This window comes from Nerophis ophidion, linkage group LG16 (genome assembly GCF_033978795.1).
Source record: "Nerophis ophidion isolate RoL-2023_Sa linkage group LG16, RoL_Noph_v1.0, whole genome shotgun sequence".
In the NCBI taxonomy this organism is placed as follows: domain Eukaryota; kingdom Metazoa; phylum Chordata; class Actinopteri; order Syngnathiformes; family Syngnathidae; genus Nerophis; species Nerophis ophidion.
Window position 1 is genome coordinate 3,352,640 of NC_084626.1, and position 23,725 is coordinate 3,376,364.

Consider the following 23,725-nt stretch of genomic DNA (forward strand, 5'->3'; position numbering starts at 1 on the left):
ATTAATACCTAAGAAAAACAGCAGGGGGTCCATCGTCTGGCGGTGGTTTGGCTTCAATGTGTTGAACAGACAACCGTAGTTTGTCAAATGTGGGGCAAAAGCGTTGCTACAAAAAGTAGCAGCACTGCTAATATTTGTAGCATCATTTGAAAAGTCACCTGCTAGAGAATGAAGAGTGCTTGAAACTCCACATGTCAACATCTCCGTTCCGTGCCACACCAACAAAATGCCGACGCAACTATTTCAAGATCAACACCGTATGAAAAAAAAGTCAACAACAGAAGAAGGTAACGTCCGCAGGAACCTACCACATAGCGAAGGACATACACTATTTGATTTCCTATTATGCAGCTCATTTTTATTTCACAGTTATTGAAATATCTTATGCACAAAAGTGCACTTTATTTGATTTAAACTATTGTAGTTCTGTGCAAAAAGCGCACTTTCATTTAGTGTTGTTTTGATATGTCATCTTAGTGACATCATGCACAAAAGTGCACTTTATTTGATTTAAACTATTGTAGTGGCTTTCTGTACAAAAAGTGCACTTTCATTTAGTGTTTTGATATGTCATCTTAGTGACATCATGCACAAAAGTGCACTCATAGCTTGTTTTAAAAATGTCTCTGACAGTCTTGCACTTTTTGTTTTGGAAATGACATGAATGTTTGTGCCACTGCTTAATAACTGTGTAATAATAAATAAATAAATGATAAATGGGTTATACTTGTATAGCGCTTTTCTCCCTTCAAGGTACTCAAAGCGCTTTGACACTACTTCCACATTTACCCATTCACACACACATTCACACACTGATGGAGGGAGCTGCCATGCAAGGCGCCAACCAGCACCCATCAGGAGCAAGGGTGAAGTGTCTTGCTCAGGACACATCCTGAGGAACTCCACACGTTACCTTAACGTAGTCCGAGGTCACATTGTTATGGGAGACACACTGCATCCTATCAGTAAGATAAGAGTTAAACCAAGACAGGGCTAAGTCTGACATACCAATTCGTGTTTTGATACGTTCTAATAAAATATTATGATCGACGGTATCGAAAGCAGCGCTAAGATCGAGGAGCAGCAACATAGATGACGCATCAGAATCCATCGTTAGCAATAGATCATTAGTCATTTTTGCGAGGGCTGTCTCCGTGGAGTGATTTGCCCTGAAACCGGATTGAAAGGTTTCACATAGATTGTTAGACGCTAAGTGTATTTATTAGGGACGGCGTGGCGCAGTGGGAGAGTGGCCGTGCGCAACCCGAGGGGTGACTGGTTCAAATCCCACCTAGATGTCCCACTCTCCCTTGTGGAGGGGGTCCGGTCCGATCCGGTGGCCATGTACTGCTTGCCTGTGTATCGGCTGGGGACATCTCTGCGCTGCTGATCCGCCTCCGCTTGGGATGGTTTCCTGCTGGCTCCGCTGTGAACGGGACTCTCGCTGCTGTGTTGGATCCGCTTTGGACTGGACTCTCGCGACTGTGTTGGATCCATTGTGGATTGAACTTTCACAGTATCATGTTAGACCCGCTCGACATCCATTGCTTTCCTCCTCTCCAAGGTTCTCATAGTCATCATTGTCACTGACGTCCCACTGGGTCATTATTGTCACCGATGTCCCACTGGGTGTGAGTTTTCCTTGCCCTTATGTGGGCCTACCGAGGATGTCGTGGTGGTTTGTGCAGCCCTTTGAGACACTAGTGATTTAGGGCTATATAAGTAAACATTGATTGATTGATTGACTTTTGGTCAATTGACTTAGTTGTGATTTCCTTTTCTCCATGAAAGTTTAAAATGAGTATATATTATTGCAATATTAAGAAGAATGTTTAATGTAGACACATAGAATCATCCTACTGCTGTGATTATATGCATCCAGTGTTCATTCAAGGCTAAGGCAAAATATCAAAAGATATATATCGCGGTATCGCCTAAAAATATCAAGATATTAAAAAAAAGGCCAGCCCTAGCTTTAACACGTCACTGAAGTCTCAAACTCCATAACGGTTTGTTAGGAGCACATTTGGAAGAAGACAGCATTGTTTTATAAAGGCTTACGGGGATCCCCAATACACAGAAATGGGTGATTTTGCAATAAGACCCTTTTTAAATGGTGTACGGTACTATGCTAAGGAGTAGGCTTCATACGTTTCGGTTAAGCTTTGTGTTCTTTATGATTGTAAGTTTCAGATGCAATCATCCGTGTCACGTTTGAGGGTTTGTGTGAGACCGACGACAACCACACACACATTATTAATCATGCACTCTGATTGGGGGTGGAGGGACCTGCTGGCAAAATGTCTTGAAATCTGGCTTTCGTTATCTGCTTCCTAAGAAATGCAAGTTCAGCGGAGCATACTTTGTTGTCACGGTGACTGACATGTGAGAACAATTCATGAAGGGGGCCATCCCTCTCACCTCGGGCTGGCTTTTTGTTCTGCACTTGTGATGCGTCTTTAGTCACGAGTCCCTTTCCTTTCGGTATCTGTGTTCTTAAAATTGCATGCGGCGATTCTTGAATTCTCATCAGCGGCGCCACGAAGCACACTTATCTAGCGCCATCAGAGCGGGAAACCTTGATGTACTGCCCCACAAGCTCACTGTAAATTCTTATCTAATGTGAAGCATGCCAACTCATCCTCTGAAGGGAACATAACGTACAATAATGTACAATACCTGCTCGGTGGCCTTGTGGTAGTAGTGTCCGCCCGTGAGTTCAAACCCCAGCTGAGTCACACCAAAGACGATAAAAACGGGACCCATTACCTCCCTGCTTGGCACTCAGCATCAAGGGTTGGAATTGGGGGGGTTAAATCACCAAAAATGAATTCCCGAGCGCGACCACTGCTGCTGCTCACTGCTCCCCTCACCTCCCAGGGGGTGAACAAGGGGATGGGTCAAATGCAGAGGAAAAAATTGACCACACCTGGTGTGTGTGTGTGACAATAATTGGTACTCTAACTTAATAACAACAATAACAGACACTACCAAGCAAATGCCCTATAAAAATGCAGTTACATTTCTTTTTTTTTTTACAATAAACATATCTTTTTTCTGACTATAAGGCGCACTTAAAATCCTTTAATTTTCTCAAAACTCGACAGTGTCCCTTATAACCCGGTGCCTAAAGTACGGAATAATTCTGGTTGGGCTTACCGACCTGGAAGCGGTTTTATTTGGTAAAAGGAGTAATGATGAGTGTGACCGGTAGAAGGCAGTCACACGAAGAGATACGTGTGGTCTGCAATATGACACCGGTAAACACCAAAACTATAAATGTCTCATTGAAAATATAGAACATGACACACGGCACTCAAAAATCTGTCAAAATGTTTTAGGACAGGGGTCACCAACCTTTTTGAAACCAAGAGCTACTTCTTGGGTACTGATTAATGCAAAGGGCTACCAGTTTGATACACACTTAAATAAATTGCCAGAAATAGCCAATTTGCTCAATTTACCTATAATAAATAAATCTATATATATATATTTTTTAAAATGGGTATTTCTGTCTGTCATTACGTCGTACATTTTTTTTTCCTTTTACGGAAGGTTTTTTTGTAGAGAATAAATGATGAAAAAAAAACTTAATTGAACGGTTTAAAAGAGAAAATTAAATGAAAATGTTCATTTTGAAACATAGTTTATCTCCAAAATTCAACCGAAAAAAAGAAGAGAAAAACTAGCTAATTCCGAATCTTTTTGAAAAAATACAAAAAAGAATTTAAGGAACATCATTAGTAATTTTTCCTGATTAAGATTAATTTCAGAGTTTTGATGACATGTTTTAAATAGGTTAAAATCCAATCTGCACTTTGTTAGAATATATAACAAATTTGACCAAGCTATATTTCTAACAAAGGCAAATCATTATCTCTTCTAGATTTTCCAGAACAAAAATTTTAAAAGAAATTCAAAAGACTTTGAAATAAGATTTAAATTTGATACTAAAGATTTTCTAGATTTGCCAGAATTATTTTTGGGGATTTTAATCATAATAAGTTTGAAGAAATATTTCACAAATATTCTTCATTGAAAAAACAGAAGCCAAAACGAAGAATTTAATTAAAATGTATTTATTATTCTTTACAATAAAAAAAAAAGACATTGATTAGAAATTTTCAGGAAAGAAGAGGAAGGAATTCAAAAGGTAAAAAGGTGTTTAAAAATCCTTGTATTTTTTCACTAAAATTGTCTTTCTGAAAGTTATAAGAAGCAAAGTAAAAAAATAAATGAATTTATTTAAACAAGTGAAGACCAAGTCTTTAAAATATTTTCTTGGATTTTCAAATTCTATTTGACTTTTGTCCCTCTTAGAATTTAAAACGTCGAGCAAAGCGAGACCAGCTTTCTAGTAAATAAATACAATTCAAAAAATAGAGGCAGCTCACTGGTAAGTGCTGCTATTTTTAGAACAGGCCAGCGGGCTACTCATCTGGTCCTTACGGGCTACCTGGTGCCCGCGGGAACTGCGTTGGTGACCCCTGTTTTAGGACTACTTTGAAGCCGCGCCGCTTGATGCATTGTCGGCCCATTTAATGTCAACCAATCAATGTTTATTTATATAGCCCTAAATCACCACTGTCTCAAAGGGCTGCACAAGCCACAATGACATCCGCGGTACAGAGCCCACATAAGAGATAGGAAAAACTCACCCCAGTGGGACGTCGATGTGAATTACTATACGCATATGTGGGTAACCCCCGCCCCCACCTCTAGGGGGGACCAAAAGCAATGGACGTCGGGTAGGTCTAACATAATATTGTGAAAGTCCAGTCCATAGTGGATCAAACATAATAGTGAGAGTTCAGTCCATAGTGGATCTAACATAATAGTGAGAGTCCAGTCCATAGTGGATCTAACATAATAGTGAGAGTTCAGTCCATAGTGGATCTAACATAATAGTGAGAGTCCAGTCCATAGTGGATCCAACATAATAGTGAGAGTCCAATCCATAGTGGATCTAACATAATAGTGAGAGTCCAGTCCATAGTGGATCTAACATAATACTGAGAGTCCAGTCCATAGTGGATCCAACATAATAGTGAGAGTCCAGTCCATAGTGGATCTAACATAATAGTGAGAGTTCAGTCCATAGTGGATCCAACATAATAGTGAGAGTTCAGTCCATAGTGGATCTAACATAATAGTGAGAGTCCAGTCCATAGTGGATCTAACATAATAGTGAGAGTCCAGTCCATAGTGGATCTAACATAATAGTGAGAGTTCAGTCCATAGTGGATCTAACATAATAGTGAGAGTCCAGTCCATAGTGGATCTAACATAATAGTGAGAGTTCAGTCCATAGTGGATCTAACATAATAGTGAGAGTCCAGTCCATAGTGGATCTAACATAATAGTGAGAGTTCAGTCCATAGTGGATCTAACATAATAGTGAGAGTCCAGTCCATAGTGGATCTAACATAATAGTGAGAGTCCAGTCCATAGTGGATCTAACATAATAGTGAGAGTCCAGTCCATAGTGGATCTAACATAATAGTGAGAGTCCAGTCCATAGTGGATCTAACATAATAGTGAGAGTCCAGTCCATAGTGGATCTAACATAATAGTGAGAGTCCAGTCCATAGTGGGGCCAGCAGGAGAACATCCCAAGCATTACGGCTACCGTAGTCAGAGATACAAGTATTAATATGGTGTGTGTATAAGGACCGCAAAATGAAACATATCAACATAGGACTGGGCGATATATCGATATACTCAATATATCGCGGGTTAGTTTCTGTGCGATACAGAAAATGACTATCATGATATCCGAGTATACGTTCTCACGCAGTTGCTTTTAGCTGCGGGCATTACACGACATGCCTTTCTCACTCTTTCTTGTCTCTCCTTTTCACAGAGACTTAAAACAAGGTTGGTAATACGAGAGAGAGAAGGTGCAAATCTGGTAACAAATTGAGGAGGAATTAATTCCCAAGAAAAACAGCACAGGGTGCATTGTCTGGCGGTGGTTTGGCTTCAAGCGGGAAGATGTGGAAGATCATGCCGCAAAAGCATTGCTACAAAAAGTAGCACCACTGCTAAAGTAGCATCATTCGAAAAGTCATCCGCTGGAGAATAAGGAGTGCTTGAAACTCCACATGTCAACATCTCCGTTCGGTGCCACACCAACAAAATACCGAGGCAACCATTTCCACATCAACACCGGATGAAAAAAGTAGTCAACAACAGAAGGAGATAACGTCCGCAGGTACCTACCAAATAGCGAAGGACATACACTATTTGATTTCCTATTATGCAGCTCATTTTTATTTGACAGTTATTGAAATATCTTGCGTGACATTGTGCACTTTATTTGTTTTAAACTATTATAGTGGCGTTCTGTACAAAAAGTGCACTTTAATTTAGTGTTGTTTTGATACGTCACCTTAGTGACATCATGCACAAAAGTGCACTCATAGCTTGTTTTAAAATGTCTCTGACAATCTTGCACTTTCTGTTTTGAAAATGACATGAATGTTTGTGCCACTGCTTAATAACTGTTTAATAAATACAGTTTTGCTAAATTGACTTAATTGTAATTTCCCTTTCTGTATGAAAGTAAAAAAAAGTAGCATATATTAATGCAGTATGAAGAAGAATGTTTTAATGTAGAGACATAGAATCATCCTACTGCTGTGATTATATGCATCAAGTGTTCATTAAAGGGTAAGGAAACATATCGAGATATATATCGTGACATGGCCTAAAAATATCGATATTAATAAAAGGCCATATCGCCCAGCCCTACATTAACAGACCTTCTTGGTACCTGTTCATGTGTATTTAAGATCCGCATAAGTCCTGAAAATTTGCGCAGGTCCGCCACTGTAGTCCGTGCTGATGCAGTCGTTGATAAGCTTCTTCTTTTTCTACAATCTTGTTATGGAAAATTCATCCTCTGCTGTTGCCTTTTCTAATATAACATAGCGTAAAGTTCTAAACTTATATCTCGCTACGGAAGCACTAAAAACTACCGGTGTAGTGAGTTTACATTTTTAAATCCTAGGAACTTCAGTTATTTGTAGGGATGCACCGAAATGAAAATTTGTGGCCGAAAGCCAAAGCCGAACACCGAATACCGAATAATGAATGCAGTTTTTCAAAACATTTTTTATATTGCATAAATAGCCTAGAATAAATATTTAGACATGTTTTTCAAATAAAGTAATTTTTTTTATTGAATATTGACATTTTTTTGATATTCCAGTAGCCTTTGCTTTTCAAAAAAAGCACAAAGTTTTTCATTTATATTAGGCCTTCAAACCAAAACATGCATTCCAAAAAAAATAAATAAAGTGCATTAAAGTAGATAAACTAACAACAAATGAATTATTGTCCTTTTGGCAAAAGTCTGCTTAGCCACAGTAGATATGCTAATAATGTAAACAGAAGGCTCAAGTAAATCTCAATTAAGTGTGTGCTTGTAACCTCTTAAACTTACACAGGTAGCCTACACAACAGGCTAATAATGTAAATCACAATTAAGTGTGTGCTTGTAACCTCTTACACTTATACAGGTAGCCTACACAACAGGCTAATAATGTAAATCTCAATTAAGTGTGTGTTTGTAACCTCTTACACTTATACAGGTAGCCTACACAACAGGCTAATAATGTAAATAGAGGACCCACTAAATCTCAATAAGTGTGTGCTTGTAACCTCATACACTTATACAAGTACACAACATATCCCAACGTCACCGCGTCAAAAAATTGCATCACACGCAACTATTCGGCCTTGTTCTTAACTCATTCCACCGAAGGCCGAATGTGGCTTTTTTTGACATATTCGGCCGAATATATTCGGTTACCGATTAATCGGTGCATCCCTAGTTATTTGAGTTCCAGTTGGACGTTTCTTCACGGGACACATTTCCGGTGTGGTTGTTTACTCTGTTATTGATTGAACTAAAGTCTGAATGACATTAAAACAGTTAGCGCCATCTTTTGACACTTCTTCCACTCCCGTCCTTGCACGCTACACCGCTACAACAAAAATGACGGGGAGAAGACGCTGCCGAAAGGGGAGCCAGGTAAATAAGACCGCCCAAAAAACGGCGCACACTGAAGCGACTTGAAGATGGTCTGTAAAACATTTTGATAAAAGAACCACCATTACATGTTATGTAGACCACAAGGAAGTGTTTCCAATTAATTAAAAAAAAATCCTAATATGACCCTTTTAATGCGATTATAAAAAAAGACCTGCTCTTCGGCAATGCACCTTACATTGCGGGGCGCCCTATCGTCCAGAAAATACTATAATAAAAGGCTTTTATTTGATCCCAATATGTTGTTTTAGCCTTAAATGACCAGTTGCTTAATTACTGTCATGTGAATTAAAAACATGAGTCAAATCAAGAGCAACGACTTCAACTTTCACTTTAGGCAGTTTTAAACCGCAGCTTCATAAGACATTGAAAAAAACTACATTCCAAATTGTGACTGACGGTTCTTTTTTTGATTAAACGACATTTCTTGAGTCATGGCCTTTACATGAAAGCTCGTCGCACATACAAGAGCACGCATGACGACTCAAATGAGAGTTTGTTGGTTTTAACATGTTGCAATACGGAAAGCAAAAAGCAAACAAAACGTGCCTCGTTTCAAAGAAATGTATCACTTTCTCGTCGAGTATGCTATAAACGAAGGGGGAAAAAAAGTGCTTGAGTCAGCTTTGCATGAGGTATCACTTTGTAGTGAAGACATAACTCACACCTAAAATGTATGGGTTTTTTTTTTTTTTGCAAATTAATGGGGAAGTAGCTATGAAGTGTAATAATTATAACCGTGGGTAAAACTTCTCACAGTTAGTATTACCGTTTTAATGTGAAATTATTGAAAAAAAACGTGATTTTAATAACTGCACTTTTAAAATCTCACGGACTGACTGGCACCACCCTGCGAGCTGAAATGATAAAATGAAAACAAGAAACATCGACGCCTTTCCCCATTAAGAAACAACATACTCCAATTAGGGCTGGGCTATATGGCCTTTTATTAATATCTCGATATTTTAAGGCCATGTCACGATACACCATATATATATCTCCATATTTTGCCTTAGCCTTGAATGAACACTTGATCCAATCCAATCCAATTCACTTTATTTATATAGCACATTTAAACAACAATAACGTTTCCAAAGTGCTGCACAGCCATGTTAAAAACAATATTATGCTCCACCAATGACTGAATAAAACAAAAAATGAATAAAAATAAAACCAATAAAAACAATATAAAAACAAATATGATTTAAAACTATTTTAAAGGGTAAAATCTATTAAAACAGTAAAATAAAAATAAAAGTGTATAAAAAACACAGAGGACAACAGAGGACCACACAACTCACGTAGTGTTAAAAGCCAAAGAATAAAAGTGGGTCTTAAGACGAGACTTAAAACACTCCACTGTGGAAGCAGTTTGAACATGGAGCGGCAGAGTGTTCCAGAGCTTAGGGCCGACCACAGAGAAGGCCCTGTCTCCCCTGGTCTTAAGTTTGGTCTTGGGCACCACGAGCTGGAGCTGGCTTTCGGACCTCAGAGCGCGCGCAGGGATGTAAATTTGGATGAGGTCCGAGATATATTGAGGTGCCAGTCCATGTAAAGATTTAAAAACAAACAGCAATGTTTTAAAATCAATTCTAAAATTAACAGGGAGCCAGTGCAAACTCTCAAGGATTGGGGTTATATGCTGGCGTTTCCTGGCCCCTGTTAAAAGTCGTGCTGCCGCGTTCTGGACTAACTGCAACCGGGAGAGAGCTTTTTGGCTAATGCCAGCATAAAATGCATTGCAGTAGTCCAGGCGACTTGAAATAAAAGCATGCACGACTTGTTCAAAAAGGTTAAAAGATAAAAACGGTTTAACCTTTACTAAAAGACGAAGGTGATAAAAACACGATTTTAAAACGCCATTGACTTGTTTGTCTAGTTTAAAATTGATGCACATAATCACAGCAGTATGATGATTCTATGTGTCTACATTAAAACATTCTTCTTCATGTTCTTCTGCATTAATGTATGTTCATTTTAAACTTTCATGCAGAGAAAGAAATCACAACTAAGTCAATTAAACAAAACTGTATTTATTAAACAGTTATTAAGCAGTGGCACAAACATTCATGTCATTTCCCAAAACAGAAAGTGCAAGATTGTCAGAGACATTTTAAAACGAGCTATGAGTGCACTTTTGTGCATGATGTCACTAAGGTGACATATCAAAACAACACTAAATGAAAGTGCACTTTTTGTACAGAACACCACTACAATAGTTTAAAACAAATAAAGTGCATTTTTGTGCATGATGGTACACAAGATATATCAATAACTGTCAAATAAAAAGCAGAAAATCAAATAGTGTATGTCCTTCGCTATGTGGTAGGTTCCTGCGGACGGTATCTCCTTCTGTTGTCGACTTTTTTTTTTTCATACGGTGTTGATCTGGAAATAGTTGCTGTGGCATTTTGTTGGTGTGGCACCGGCCGGAGATGTTGACATGCGGAGTTTCAAGCACTCTTCATTCTCTAGCGGGTGACTTTTCAAATGATGCTACAGTAGCAGTGCTGTTACTTTTTGTAGCGACGCTTTTGCCGCATAAATGTTGAACCTATTCCCGCTTGAAGCCAAACCACCCTCGGACGATGGGTCCCGTGCTGTTTTCCTTGGTAATTAATTATTCCTCCATTTGTTACCAGATTTGCACCTTCTTTCTCTCGTATTATCACCCGCACCTCACCGTTAGCATCACAGCTAGCATCACAGTGGCGTTGCGCACGTGATGTGTATAAGAAGGTGCGCTTGTTTTAAGTCTATGTGAGAATGAGAGACAAGAGAGAATGGGAAACGCATATGGTGTAATGCCCGCAGCTAGCAATGAGCGCTGGGACGGAGAGTCTTCGCGGTGTCTTGGCTGGGTGAGCAGGTGTCGGACACCTCAGTCACCTTGGACGTATCCTCGCTCATCCATGCGGACTAGACACTGTCCGAGAGTGGAGTCGGCTGTCTTGGTTGCTTTGTTGGGTCTGCTCCTGTCTCTGGCCATGCTCCCTCCACCCCAGCGGACGATGGCGTGGAACACCGCAGAGGCCACCACAGTGGATATGTTTCTTTTACTTTTTATTCATAGCTGCATGAGGAGTGTCTGGTTGTATCTGCTGCTTTAATGTCTTTAATGTCTGTCCTTTGTGTTCTTTGATGTTTGATGTTTCCCTCTTACACACATGTAAGAGGGATGTGTTCTATGGCTATGAGTTGTTGTTTTTTTCCCTTGGCCTCAGTCTGCACCCCCTCTTCAGGGCCCAGGCTAAGACTGATTTTTTTATGTTATTTTAATCTTCTATTTTTTTCTCCCATCTTGCCGATTGTATTGTACCATATGTCCCGGCAAGAAATGGCGTTGGCTCTAATAAATTTAATACTTTTTAAGGCCTTAATTGTAGACACATGAATTTAAGACTTTTTAAGGATCCGCGGATACCCTGCTATAGCTCTTGTCTCAAAGTAGGTGTGCTGTCACATCACACCCTGACTTATTTGGAGTTTTTTAGCCGTTTTCCTGTGCGTAGTGTTTTAGTTCTTGTCTTGCGCTCCTATTTTGTTGGCTTTTTCTCTCTTTTTCTGATATTTTCCTGTAGCAGTTTCATGTCTTCCTTTGAGCGATATATCCCGCATGTACGTTGTTTTAGCAATCAAGAATATTTTAGTTGTTTTCGTCCGTCTTTGTGGGGATATTGTTTAATGTCTCATTTGCAACCCTGGTGGTGAAATGTATCAAAATGAGGGTGGTCCCAAAAAGGAGGGATTTTTCAAATTGACTGTGTGTCCGGTTTAAAAGTGCTCCCCCTCAGGGCAACAAATGAAATAACAAGTGTGTGTAACAATATTAAGAGCTACCCCTCTGGCCAACATAGGTAATAAGTGTGTGTATGAAATTGCATTGTATTTAATTCATAAATAAATAGATAGATAAATATGTAAAAGAGACATAATGTAATAACTTGAAGTAAATAATGAAAATTAAAAACCTATTACCAAAAAAAACAACAAAGTAATTTGATAACAATGTATAGTTTATTAATGTTGTAAAAACAAATCTTTACTTATCTAGAAAGGGTGGTCCTAAAGAGGTAGGCATTTTTCAGAGGTCTCAAGAAGGTATAAAATACAAGAATATGTGTGTGTGTGTTCTTGTATTTCCACCATTCTTGAGACACCAACAAGGAAAAGTACCTTCCAAATGAGGAAGTGTGAGATAGGACATAAATCATGGTCCCAATGCGGAAAACCATTGCATCTAATAGAGAATGTCTCATTTGCACCCCGGGTGGTGAAATCCTATCAAAATGAGGGTGGTCCCAAAAAGGAGGGATTCTTCTAATTGACTGTGTGTCTGGTTTAAAAGGGCTGGCCAACATATGAAATAACAAGTGTGTGTAAAAATTTGAAGTGCTCCCTCTCTGGCTAACATATGTTATGACACATGTGTGTAAGAAATGTAACTTATTTTAATTAATGAAAAAATAAATATGTAAATAGACACACGGTAATAACCTGAAGTAAATAATGGAGATTAAAAACCCATTAAAAACCAAAAATTGAAAAATAACTAAAATCTTACCTTTTTTATATCTCCATAGTATTATTATATATTATTCATGTTATAAATACAAAGGTTTATATATCGAGAAAGGGTGGTCCTAAAGAGGTAGGCATTTTTTAGAAGTCTCAAGAAGGTAACAAATACAAGAATGTGTGTGTGTTCTGACATAATGGGGACATTGCTCTGTTTACACAAGGGGCGCTCACACTTTTTCTGCAGGTGAGCTACTTTTCAATTGACCAAGTCGAGGAGATCTACCTCATTCCTATTTATAATTTATATTTATTTATTTATGAAAGAGACATTTTTGTTAACAAGTTAATGGTGTTTAATGATAATACAAGCATGTTTAACACACATAGATTCCTTTCTTTCATGAAGACAAGAATATAAGTTGGTGTATTTGATTCTGATGACTTGCATTGATTGGAATTAGACAGTGGTGCTGATAACGTCCGCATTTTCAAATGGAGGAAAAAAAAAGTCCTCCTTTCTGTCCAATACCACATGAAAGTGGTTGGATTTGGCATCTCATTTGTCCAACTTGCATACTCGTTTCTAAACACTTTGTAATGAGAGTAGCATATGTGTGTGGCCCTTTAATGTCTGGCAGCAGGTGAGTGACGTCAGTGAGTGTGCGGGTGGGCAAGCAAGTGAGAAAGCGCTCGCTGAGGGCGGGGGAGAAATACATTGGCATCAAACTCCGTAGCTTGCTAGCTTGTGCACGCTAGCTTTCTGAGACTCTTATTTTGTTAGCACAGGCAGGATGAAACAGGTCTTTTATGGTGAAAACAGGAACTGTGCAGTCGGTCTTTAGAGTTTTGACAGTAGGTACGGAGTCTCTAGAAATAAAATGTGTTTCTCTGCGTCCGCCCTGTTAGTGATTTTTTTCTTAAATATGAGCTCGCAGCAGCCAGCGTCATCTCACAAGATCCTCGGGTGCTGAGAATGTCAAACAACTGACGAAAGTGAAGTCTTGGTATGATTGATGATTGCTCATTTTTATGTCTATTTTTTAATGCCTGGCTTGAGATCGACTGACACACCCTCCGAGATCGACCAGTCGATCGCGATCGACGTAATGCCCACCTCTGGTTTACACAGTCACCTTTAGGGGACCTCTGACGGTCTGGGGACAAAAAAACTGGCCCCCGAAAGGGAAACCGTTTTAAATGATATTCAGATCCATTCTATATCCTTTTATACGTGGTAGTTGGAGTTGCAGACAACTTCATTACTGCTAAATAGCAGTTTTCAGTAATGTCACAGAAGATGCAGGATTTGCTTTAACATTTAAGTGGTGAAACTTCCTATAAGAGCACAGCTGTAGTGCTGTATTCTGAGGATCATGTCATATTTAATTTGAACTTTAAAAAAAAAATGTATATATATATTTATCCATATATATATATGTGTACTACATATTTATATACACATATATATATATATATACATATACAATACAGGTGCTGTTCATATTATTAGAATATCATGAAAAAGTTGATTCATTTCAGTAATTATATTCAGAACGTGAAACTTACATATTATATCAATTCATTACACACACATAGTGATATATTTGAAATGTTTATTTCTTTAAATTTTGATGATTAGTACTGACAATTACTGAAAATCCCAAATTCAGTATCTCAGAAAATTAGAATATTAATTACGACTAGTACCAAAAAATATTTTTTAGAAATGTGGGCCAACTGAAAAGTATGAACATGGAAAGTTTCAGCATGTACGGCAATCAATACTTAGTTGCAGCTTCTTTTGCCTGAATTGCTGCAGCAATACGGCGTGGCATGGAGTCCACCAGTCTGTTGCACTCCTCAGGTGTTATGAGAGCCCAGGTTGCTTTAATAGTGGCCTTCAGCTCTTCAGCATTGTTGGGTCTGGCATCTGGCATCTTCCGCTTCACAATACCCCATAGGTTTTCTCTGGGGTTAAGGTCAGGTGAGTTTGCAGGCCAATCAAGAACAGGGATACCATTGTCCTTAAACCAGGTACTGGTAGATTTGGCACTGTGTGCAGGTGCCAAGTCATGTTGGAAAATGAAATCTTCCCCTCCGTAAAATTGGTCCGCGGCAGGCAGCATAAAGTGTTCTAAAACTTCCTGGTAGACTGCTGCATTGACCCTAGACCTCAGGAAACACAGTGGACCAACACCAGCAGATGACATGGCACACCAGACCATTACAGATTGTGGAAATTTGACACTGGACTTCAGGCAACGTGGATTCTGTGCCTCTCCTGTCTTCCTCCAGACTCTGGGACCTTGATTTCCAAAGAAGATACAAAATTTACTTTCATCTGAAAACATAACTTTGGACTACTCAGCAGCAGTCCAGTCCTTTTTGTCTTGAGCCCAGGCGAGACGCTTTTGACGTTGTCTCTTATTCAAGAGTGGCTTTACACAAGGAATGCGACAGCTGAAGCCCATCTTGCATACGTCAGTGCGTGGTGGTTCTTGAAGCACTGACTCCAGCTGCAGTCCACTCTTTGTGGATCTCCCCCACATTTTTGAATCGGTTTTGTTTGACAATCCTCTCCAGGGTGCGGTTATCCCTCTTGCTTGAAACACTTTTTTCTACCACAGCTTTGTCTTCCCTTCGCCTCTCTATTAATGTGCTTGGACACAGAGCTCTGGGAACATCCAACCTCTTTGGCAATGACCTTTTGTGTCTTGCCCTCCTTCTTTAAAGTATCAATGGTCATCTTTTGGACAGTTGTCAAGTCAGCAGTCTTCCCCATGATTGTGTGCCATACAGAATCAAAACGAGAGACCATTTAAAGGCTTTCGCAGGTGTTTTGAGTTAGTTAGCTAATTAGAGTGTGGCACCAGGTGTCTTCAATATCTGACCTTTTCACCATATTCTAATTTTCTGAGATGTCGAATTTAGGGTTTTCATTGGTTGTCAGCTATAATCATCTCCTTTTTGGCAAAAAACACTTGAAATGTATCAGTCTGTTTGGAATGAATGTATACATTCTACAAGTTTGACTTTCTAAATGGAATTAATGAAATAAATCAACTTTTTCATGATATTCTAATAATATGACCATCACCTGTATATATATGTATATATATATGTGTGTGTGTGTGTGTGTGTGTGTGTGTGTGTGTGTGTGTGTGTGTGTGTGTGTGTGTGTGTGTGTGTGTGTGTGTGTGTGTGTGTGTGTGTGTGTGTGAATTATGCAAAATTATTCAAATTTGGTCCCCAAGAACCATATTAACTATTTTTTCCCCAAGGGTCCCCAGTAAGTATGATCAGCACATTACTTCATCAATCCAGAGATTTAAAGACGTGCATGAGCTAACTGGGCAGTGGCCTTTTTACCTTTTTTTTATGCCTCCACAACCTGTAGTAAGGGTGGTCCCCACAAGTCATGATCGACAACTTGGTCCCCATTCCCAATGACAACCAGTGTGTGTGTGTTATTGTGAACTTACCATTCCATGACAATAAGCAGACATTTTCGGCCTTGATAGAGGTTCTCATAGACATCAATAATTCGTACAATGTTGGAACAGGGTGAAGCCCTCCAATGGAGCTCCACTTCTCTACGTGCTTTGGAACAATCCTGCAGCATCTAGATAGCAAAGCATAAAAGAGTGTGTGTGTTAAATTCCTGACGACTTACACATTGACACATGCAAGCGCAGTAAAAAGTAGCCCAGTGCTGTCATCGTGTGGCTGAAGGGTAACAGTTGTATGTTGCAGGGCCCGTCATGTGATGCCTTCTGGTTATGACACATTCATTGCACAATATGACACTTATCTATGCCAATTATCATTATGCCTGTCAATCAATCTTTGATAGGCATATTCCTTTAACAGCTGATTCAAAACACAAAGATGAGCACATTACAAAATTGCAAAATACATAAAGAAGAAACAAAAATAAGTGAAATCCTTCCAAGACCATAGAAATAATTACTCCATGTAAGTCTGCAAATTATCATCGTTCCATCACGGCATGTTTGACATTCCAATCTTGCCCACAGACGAAGCACAATAGTGGGCTTAACGCCAGCGGGCTCTTCAGGCTGGAAGGCCCTCATCTAGTCTTCAGATGCATCTATAGAACTGTCAGTACATGTCCATGCACTAAATTAGTCCGATTTCTCAAATAGTTTGTCTCTAAAAAAAAGGCCTCATACAGCCCATGGAAACACCTTAATCCTGGAAACACTAAATTGGTCAGATTTCTCAAATAGTTTGTCTCTAAAAAAAGGCCATGGAAACACCTTAATCCGATTGTGTTCGATTTTTGAAAAAGTTGGATATTACGATTGGAAAGCAGACCTCTCGAGCGACCCTTGATGACTGTCACAAAGAAGGTCTGAACTTAGGAACCGCACAGTCCCCACTGACCGGGTATCTGGTGTTAGGTCTGCGAGAGCCTTGCAACTGACAGCTAGACTAGTTAAGTTAAAGTACCGATGATTGTGTGTCTCTCTCACACACACACACACACACAAACACACACACACACACACACACACACACACACACACACACACACACACACACACAGGTCCAGCGGGCTCTTCAGGCTGGAAGGCCCTCATCTAGTCTTCAGATGCATCTATAAAACTGTCAGTACATGTCCATGCACTAAATTAGTCTGATTTCTCAAATAGTTGGTCTCTAAAAATAAGGCCTCATACAGCCCATGGAAACATCTTAATCCGATTGTGTTCGGTTTTTGAAAAAGTCGGACCAACACACCTAGATATTGCGATTGGAAAGCAGACCTCTCGAGGGACCCTTGATGACTGTCACAAAAAAGGTCTGAACTTAGGAACCGCACAGTCCCCACTGACCGGGGATCTGGTGTTAGGTCTGCGAGAGCCTTGCAACTGACAGCTAGACTAGTTAAGTTAAAGTACCGATGATTGTGTGTCTCCCTCACACACACACATACACACACACACACACACACACACACACAGGTCCAGCGGGCTCTTCAGGCTGGAAGGCCCTCATCTAGTCTTCAGATGCATCTATAGAACTGTCAGTACATGTCCATGCACTAAATTAGTCCGATTTCTCAAATAGTTGGTCTCTAAAAATAAGGCCTCATACAGCCCATGGAAACATCTTAATCCGATTGTGTTCGATTTTTGAAAAAGTTGAATATTACGATTGGAAAGCAGACCTCTCGAGGGACCCTTGGTGACTGTCACAAAGAAGGTCTGAACTTAGGAACCACACAGTCCCCACTGACCGGGTATCTGGTGTTAGGTCTGCGAGAGCCTTGCAACTGACAGCTAGACTAGTTAAGTTAAAGTACCGATGATTGTGTGTCTCTCTCTCACACACACACACACACACACACACACACACACACACACACACACACACACAGGTCCAGCGGGCTCTTCAGGCTGGAAGGCCCTCATCTAGTCTTCAGATGCATCTATAGAACTGTCAGTACATGTCCATGCACTAAATTAGTCCGATTTCTCAAATAGTTGGCCTCTAAAAATAAGGCCTCATACAGCCCATGGAAACATCTTAATCCGATTGTGTTCGGTTTCTGAAAAAGTCGGACTAACACACCTAGATATTGCGATTGGAAAGCAGACCTCTCGAGGGACCCTTGCTGACTGTCACAAAGAAGGTCTGAACTTAGGAACCGCACAGTCCCCACTGACCGGGGATCTGGTGTTAGGTCTGCGAGAGCCTTGCAACTGACAGCTAGACTAGTTAAGTTAAAGTACCGATGATTGTGTGTCTCTCTCACACACACACACACACACACACACACACACACACACACACACACACACACACACACACAGGTCCAGCGGGCTCTTCAGGCTGGAAGGCCCTCATCTAGTCTTCAGATGCATCTATAAAACTGTCAGTACATGTCCATGCACTAAATTAGTCCGATTTCTCAAATAGTTGGTCTCTAAAAATAAGGCCTCATACAGCCCATGGAAACATCTTAATCCGATTGTGTTCGGTTTTTGAAAAAGTCGGACCAACACACCTAGATATTGCGATTGGAAAGCAGACCTCTCGAGGGACCCTTGATGACTGTCACAAAAAAGGTCTGAACTTAGGAACCGCACAGTCCCCACTGACCGGGGATCTGGTGTTAGGTCTGCGAGAGCCTTGCAACTGACAGCTAGACTAGTTAAGTTAAAGTACCGATGATTGTGTGTCTCCCTCACACACACACATACACACACACACACACACACACACACACACACACACACACACAGGTCCAGCGGGCTCTTCAGGCTGGAAGGCCCTCATCTAGTCTTCAGATGCATCTATAGAACTGTCAGTACATGTCCATGCACTAAATTAGTCCGATTTCTCAAATAGTTGGTCTCTAAAAATAAGGCCTCATACAGCCCATGGAAACATCTTAATCCGATTGTGTTCGATTTTTGAAAAAGTTGAATATTACGATTGGAAAGCAGACCTCTCGAGGGACCCTTGGTGACTGTCACAAAGAAGGTCTGAACTTAGGAACCACACAGTCCCCACTGACCGGGTATCTGGTGTTAGGTCTGCGAGAGCCTTGCAACTGACAGCTAGACTAGTTAAGTTAAAGTACCGATGATTGTGTGTCTCTCTCTCTCACACACACACACACACACACACACACACACACACACACACAGGTCCAGCGGGCTCTTCAGGCTGGAAGGCCCTCATCTAGTCTTCAGATGCATCTATAGAACTGTCAGTACATGTCCATGCACTAAATTAGTCCGATTTCTCAAATAGTTGGCCTCTAAAAATAAGGCCTCATACAGCCCATGGAAACATCTTAATCCGATTGTGTTCGGTTTCTGAAAAAGTCGGACTAACACACCTAGATATTGCGATTGGAAAGCAGACCTCTCGAGGGACCCTTGCTGACTGTCACAAAGAAGGTCTGAACTTAGGAACCGCACAGTCCCCACTGACCGGGGATCTGGTGTTAGGTCTGCGAGAGCCTTGCAACTGACAGCTAGACTAGTTAAGTTAAAGTACCGATGATTGTGTGTCTCTCTCACACACACACACACACACACACACACACACACACACACACACACACACACACACACACACACACACACACACACACACACACACACAGGTCCAGCGGGCTCTTCATGCTGGAAGGCCATCATCTAGTCTTCAGATGCATCTATAGAACTGTCAGTACATGTCCATGCACTAAATTAGTCCGATTTCTCAAATAGTTGGTCTCTAAAAATAAGGCCTCATACAGCCCATGGAAACATCTTAATCCGATTGTGTTCGTTTTTTGAAAAAGACGGACCAACACGCCTAGATATTGCGATTGGAAAGCAGACCTCTCGAGGGACCCTTGATGACTGTCACAAAAAAGGTCTGAACTTAGGAACCGCACAGTCCCCACTGACCGGGGATCTGGTGTTAGGTCTGCGAGAGCCTTGCAACTGACAGCTAGACTAGTTAAGTTAAAGTACCGATGATTGTGTGTCTCCCTCACACACACACATACACACACACACACACACACACACACACACACAGGTCCAGCGGGCTCTTCAGGCTGGAAGGCCCTCATCTAGTCTTCAGATGCATCTATAGAACTGTCAGTACATGTCCATGCACTAAATTAGTCCGATTTCTCAAATAGTTGGTCTCTAAAAATAAGGCCTCATACAGCCCATGGAAACATCTTAATCCGATTGTGTTCGATTTTTGAAAAAGTTGAATATTACGATTGGAAAGCAGACCTCTCGAGGGACCCTTGGTGACTGTCACAAAGAAGGTCTGAACTTAGGAACCACACAGTCCCCACTGACCGGGTATCTGGTGTTAGGTCTGCGAGAGCCTTGCAACTGACAGCTAGACTAGTTAAGTTAAAGTACCGATGATTGTGTGTCTCTCTCTCTCACACACACACACACACACACACACACACACACACACACACACAGGTCCAGCGGGCTCTTCAGGCTGGAAGGCCCTCATCTAGTCTTCAGATGCATCTATAGAACTGTCAGTACATGTCCATGCACTAAATTAGTCCGATTTCTCAAATAGTTGGCCTCTAAAAATAAGGCCTCATACAGCCCATGGAAACATCTTAATCCGATTGTGTTCGGTTTCTGAAAAAGTCGGACTAACACACCTAGATATTGCGATTGGAAAGCAGACCTCTCGAGGGACCCTTGCTGACTGTCACAAAGAAGGTCTGAACTTAGGAACCGCACAGTCCCCACTGACCGGGGATCTGGTGTTAGGTCTGCGAGAGCCTTGCAACTGACAGCTAGACTAGTTAAGTTAAAGTACCGATGATTGTGTGTCTCTCTCACACACACACACACACACACACACACACACACACACACACACACACACACACACACACACACACACACACACACACACACACACACACACACACAGGTCCAGCGGGCTCTTCATGCTGGAAGGCCATCATCTAGTCTTCAGATGCATCTATAGAACTGTCAGTACATGTCCATGCACTAAATTAGTCCGATTTCTCAAATAGTTGGTCTCTAAAAATAAGGCCTCATACAGCCCATGGAAACATCTTAATCCGATTGTGTTCGTTTTTTGAAAAAGACGGACCAACACGCCTAGATATTGCGATTGGAAAGCAGACCTCTCGAGGGACCCTTGATGACTGTCACAAAAAAGGTCTGAACTTAGGAACCGCACAGTCCCCACTGACCGGGGATCTGGTGTTAGGTCTGCGAGAGCCTTGCAACTGACAGCTAGACTAGTTAAGTTAAAGTACCGATGATTGTCTCACACACACACACACACACACACACACACACACACACACACACACACACAAGGTGTGGTGAAATTTGTCCTCTGCATTTGACCCATCCTCTTGTTCACCCCCTGGGTCAGGGGTGTCAAACTCAAATACAGAGTGGGCCACTGTATAATACCGGCAGGCCAGTTCTAATGTTAATTTATTATTGCCTCAAAGGCCAAATGAAATTACCCGGCGTTCCAGATTTGGCCCACGGGCCAGAGTTTGACACCCATGCCCTGGGTGGTGAGGGGAGCAGTGGGCAGCAGTGGTGCCGCACCCAGGAATAATTTTTGTGATTAAACCAATTCCAACCCTTGATGCTGAGTGCCAAGCAGGGAGGTAACGTGTCCCATTTTTATAAGACGGGGTTTGAACTCTCAACCGACTGATCTCAGGGCGGACACTCCAACCACTAGGCCACTAAGTAGGTAGAGACCAGGGAGGCAGCCGCAATGCGGCTTCTTAGCACTGCCCAATTAGCCCCCTGAAGTTTTAACAAAAATGTATAAAAATGCAAAAAGATGGGGGGGGAAATATATATTTTTATTTTAATACAGTTTCTGTAGGACGACAAACGTGACGCACGCTTTCCTATATCTTAGAAATTCCACTGTTTAATATATTTGTGTTTATGCTTCACTGATGAGTATTCGGCTAGCGCCGTTTTGTCTGACTAACTTTAGCTGTCCTTGAACGCACCGTAGTTGTGTGGACTTTGATGCAACAGTTGGTTGACATGTACAACTTTGTCCGCCGCCGCCACAGAAAGATGTGTTTCATGCCACTCCTTCTTTGTCTCGTTGTGTCCACCAAACGTTTTATACTGTGTGTAAATGCGCAAAAGTGAGCTTTGTTGATGTTGTATTGACTTATGTGGAGTGTTATTTAGGCACATTTGGTCACTGCATGACTAACAAACTATTTAGGCTAGCTGTATTTACATATTGCACCATTATGACACGTTTGTAGGTATATTTGAGCTCATTTAATAACCTTTACGTATGTCCTCTGTGTTTTTAATTTATATTTCCATGTTTCATGCACTTATGATAGTAATGTGGGTGCCATGTTGTTCCAGACCACAGCAAGTGTTACCCAGCTGGCAAAGATTGCAATAAATCCATTAGAAGTTTCCTTTAACTTGGACACATCTATACCTTTGGCTCTTCTAAGACTTTTCCAGGAATTATCTCACCCTCTGAGAAGCCTCCCTTTTTCTAATGTTTTCCAAAGTTTTAAAAACAATAAAATATTACAATTCAACATTTCGGTCAACAAAGGTTTTGATAGTAGGCTATTATAGCTAATATACACAGATTTATTTTTGTATTTTTGAACCAATACGGCTTTTTCAACATTTTTGGGTTGCTGACCCCTGAGTTGGACATTTTAAAAAACAATTTCAGTGTGCTAAAATGTACAAAATGTTCAAATGTAAAAAGCTGGACTCCAATGCATGTAGTGTAGTATACTTCACTGATGAGTATTCTGCGAGCGCCGTTTTGTCCGACTAATTTTGGCGGTCCTTGAACGTACCGTCGTGGTGTGGACTGTGACGCAACCGTTAGTTTACATGTACAACATTCTCTGATGCTGCCACAGAAAGACGTGTTTTATGCCACTCCTTCTTCGTCTCATGTTGTCCACCAAATGTTTTATACTGTATGTAATTGGACAAAGGTGAGCTTTCATGCACTTCTGATAGTAATTTGGGTGCCATGCAGTTCTAGACCACAGCAAGTGTTACTCAGCTTGCAAAGAATGCAATAAATCATTAGAAGTTTCCTTTAACTTGGACACATCTATACCTTTGGCTCTTCTAAGACATTTCCAGGAGTTATCTCACCCTCTGAGAAGCCTCCCTTTTTCTAATGTTTTCCAAGGTTTTAAAAACGTGTAGAATAAAATATTACAATTCAACATTTCGGTCAACAAAGGTTTTGATAGGGGCTATTATAGCTAATATACACAGATTTATTTTTGCATTTTTGAACCAATACGGCTTTTTCAACATTTTTGGGTTGCTGACCCCTGAGTTGGACATTTTTAAAAAACAATTTCAGCGTCCTGAAATGTACAAAATGTTCAAATGTAAAAAGCTGGACTCCAATGCATGTAGTGTAGTATACTTCACTGATGAGTATTCTGCGAGTGCCGTTTTGTCCGAGTAACTTTGGTTGACTTTGAACGCACCGTAGTGATGTGGACTGTGACGCAACCGTTAGTTTACATGTACAACATTCTCTGATGCTGCCACGGAAAGATGTGTTTTATGCCACTCCTTCTTCGTCTCATTTTGTCCACCAAACGTTTTA

At 40.7% G+C, this 23,725-nt stretch overlaps 1 protein-coding gene across 1 annotated transcript in view; it reads right to left on the minus strand.

The window, feature by feature from the left end:
• The window catches only part of mapkapk2a (MAPK activated protein kinase 2a), a 98,207-nt gene that overhangs the window by 21,387 nt on the left and 53,095 nt on the right, over nt 1–23,725 (minus strand). Inside the window, exon 2 of the mRNA XM_061922595.1 lies at nt 16,060–16,199. Within this exon, the coding sequence (XP_061778579.1) occupies nt 16,060–16,199 (140 nt within the window). The remainder of the gene's footprint in view (nt 1–16,059; nt 16,200–23,725) is intronic.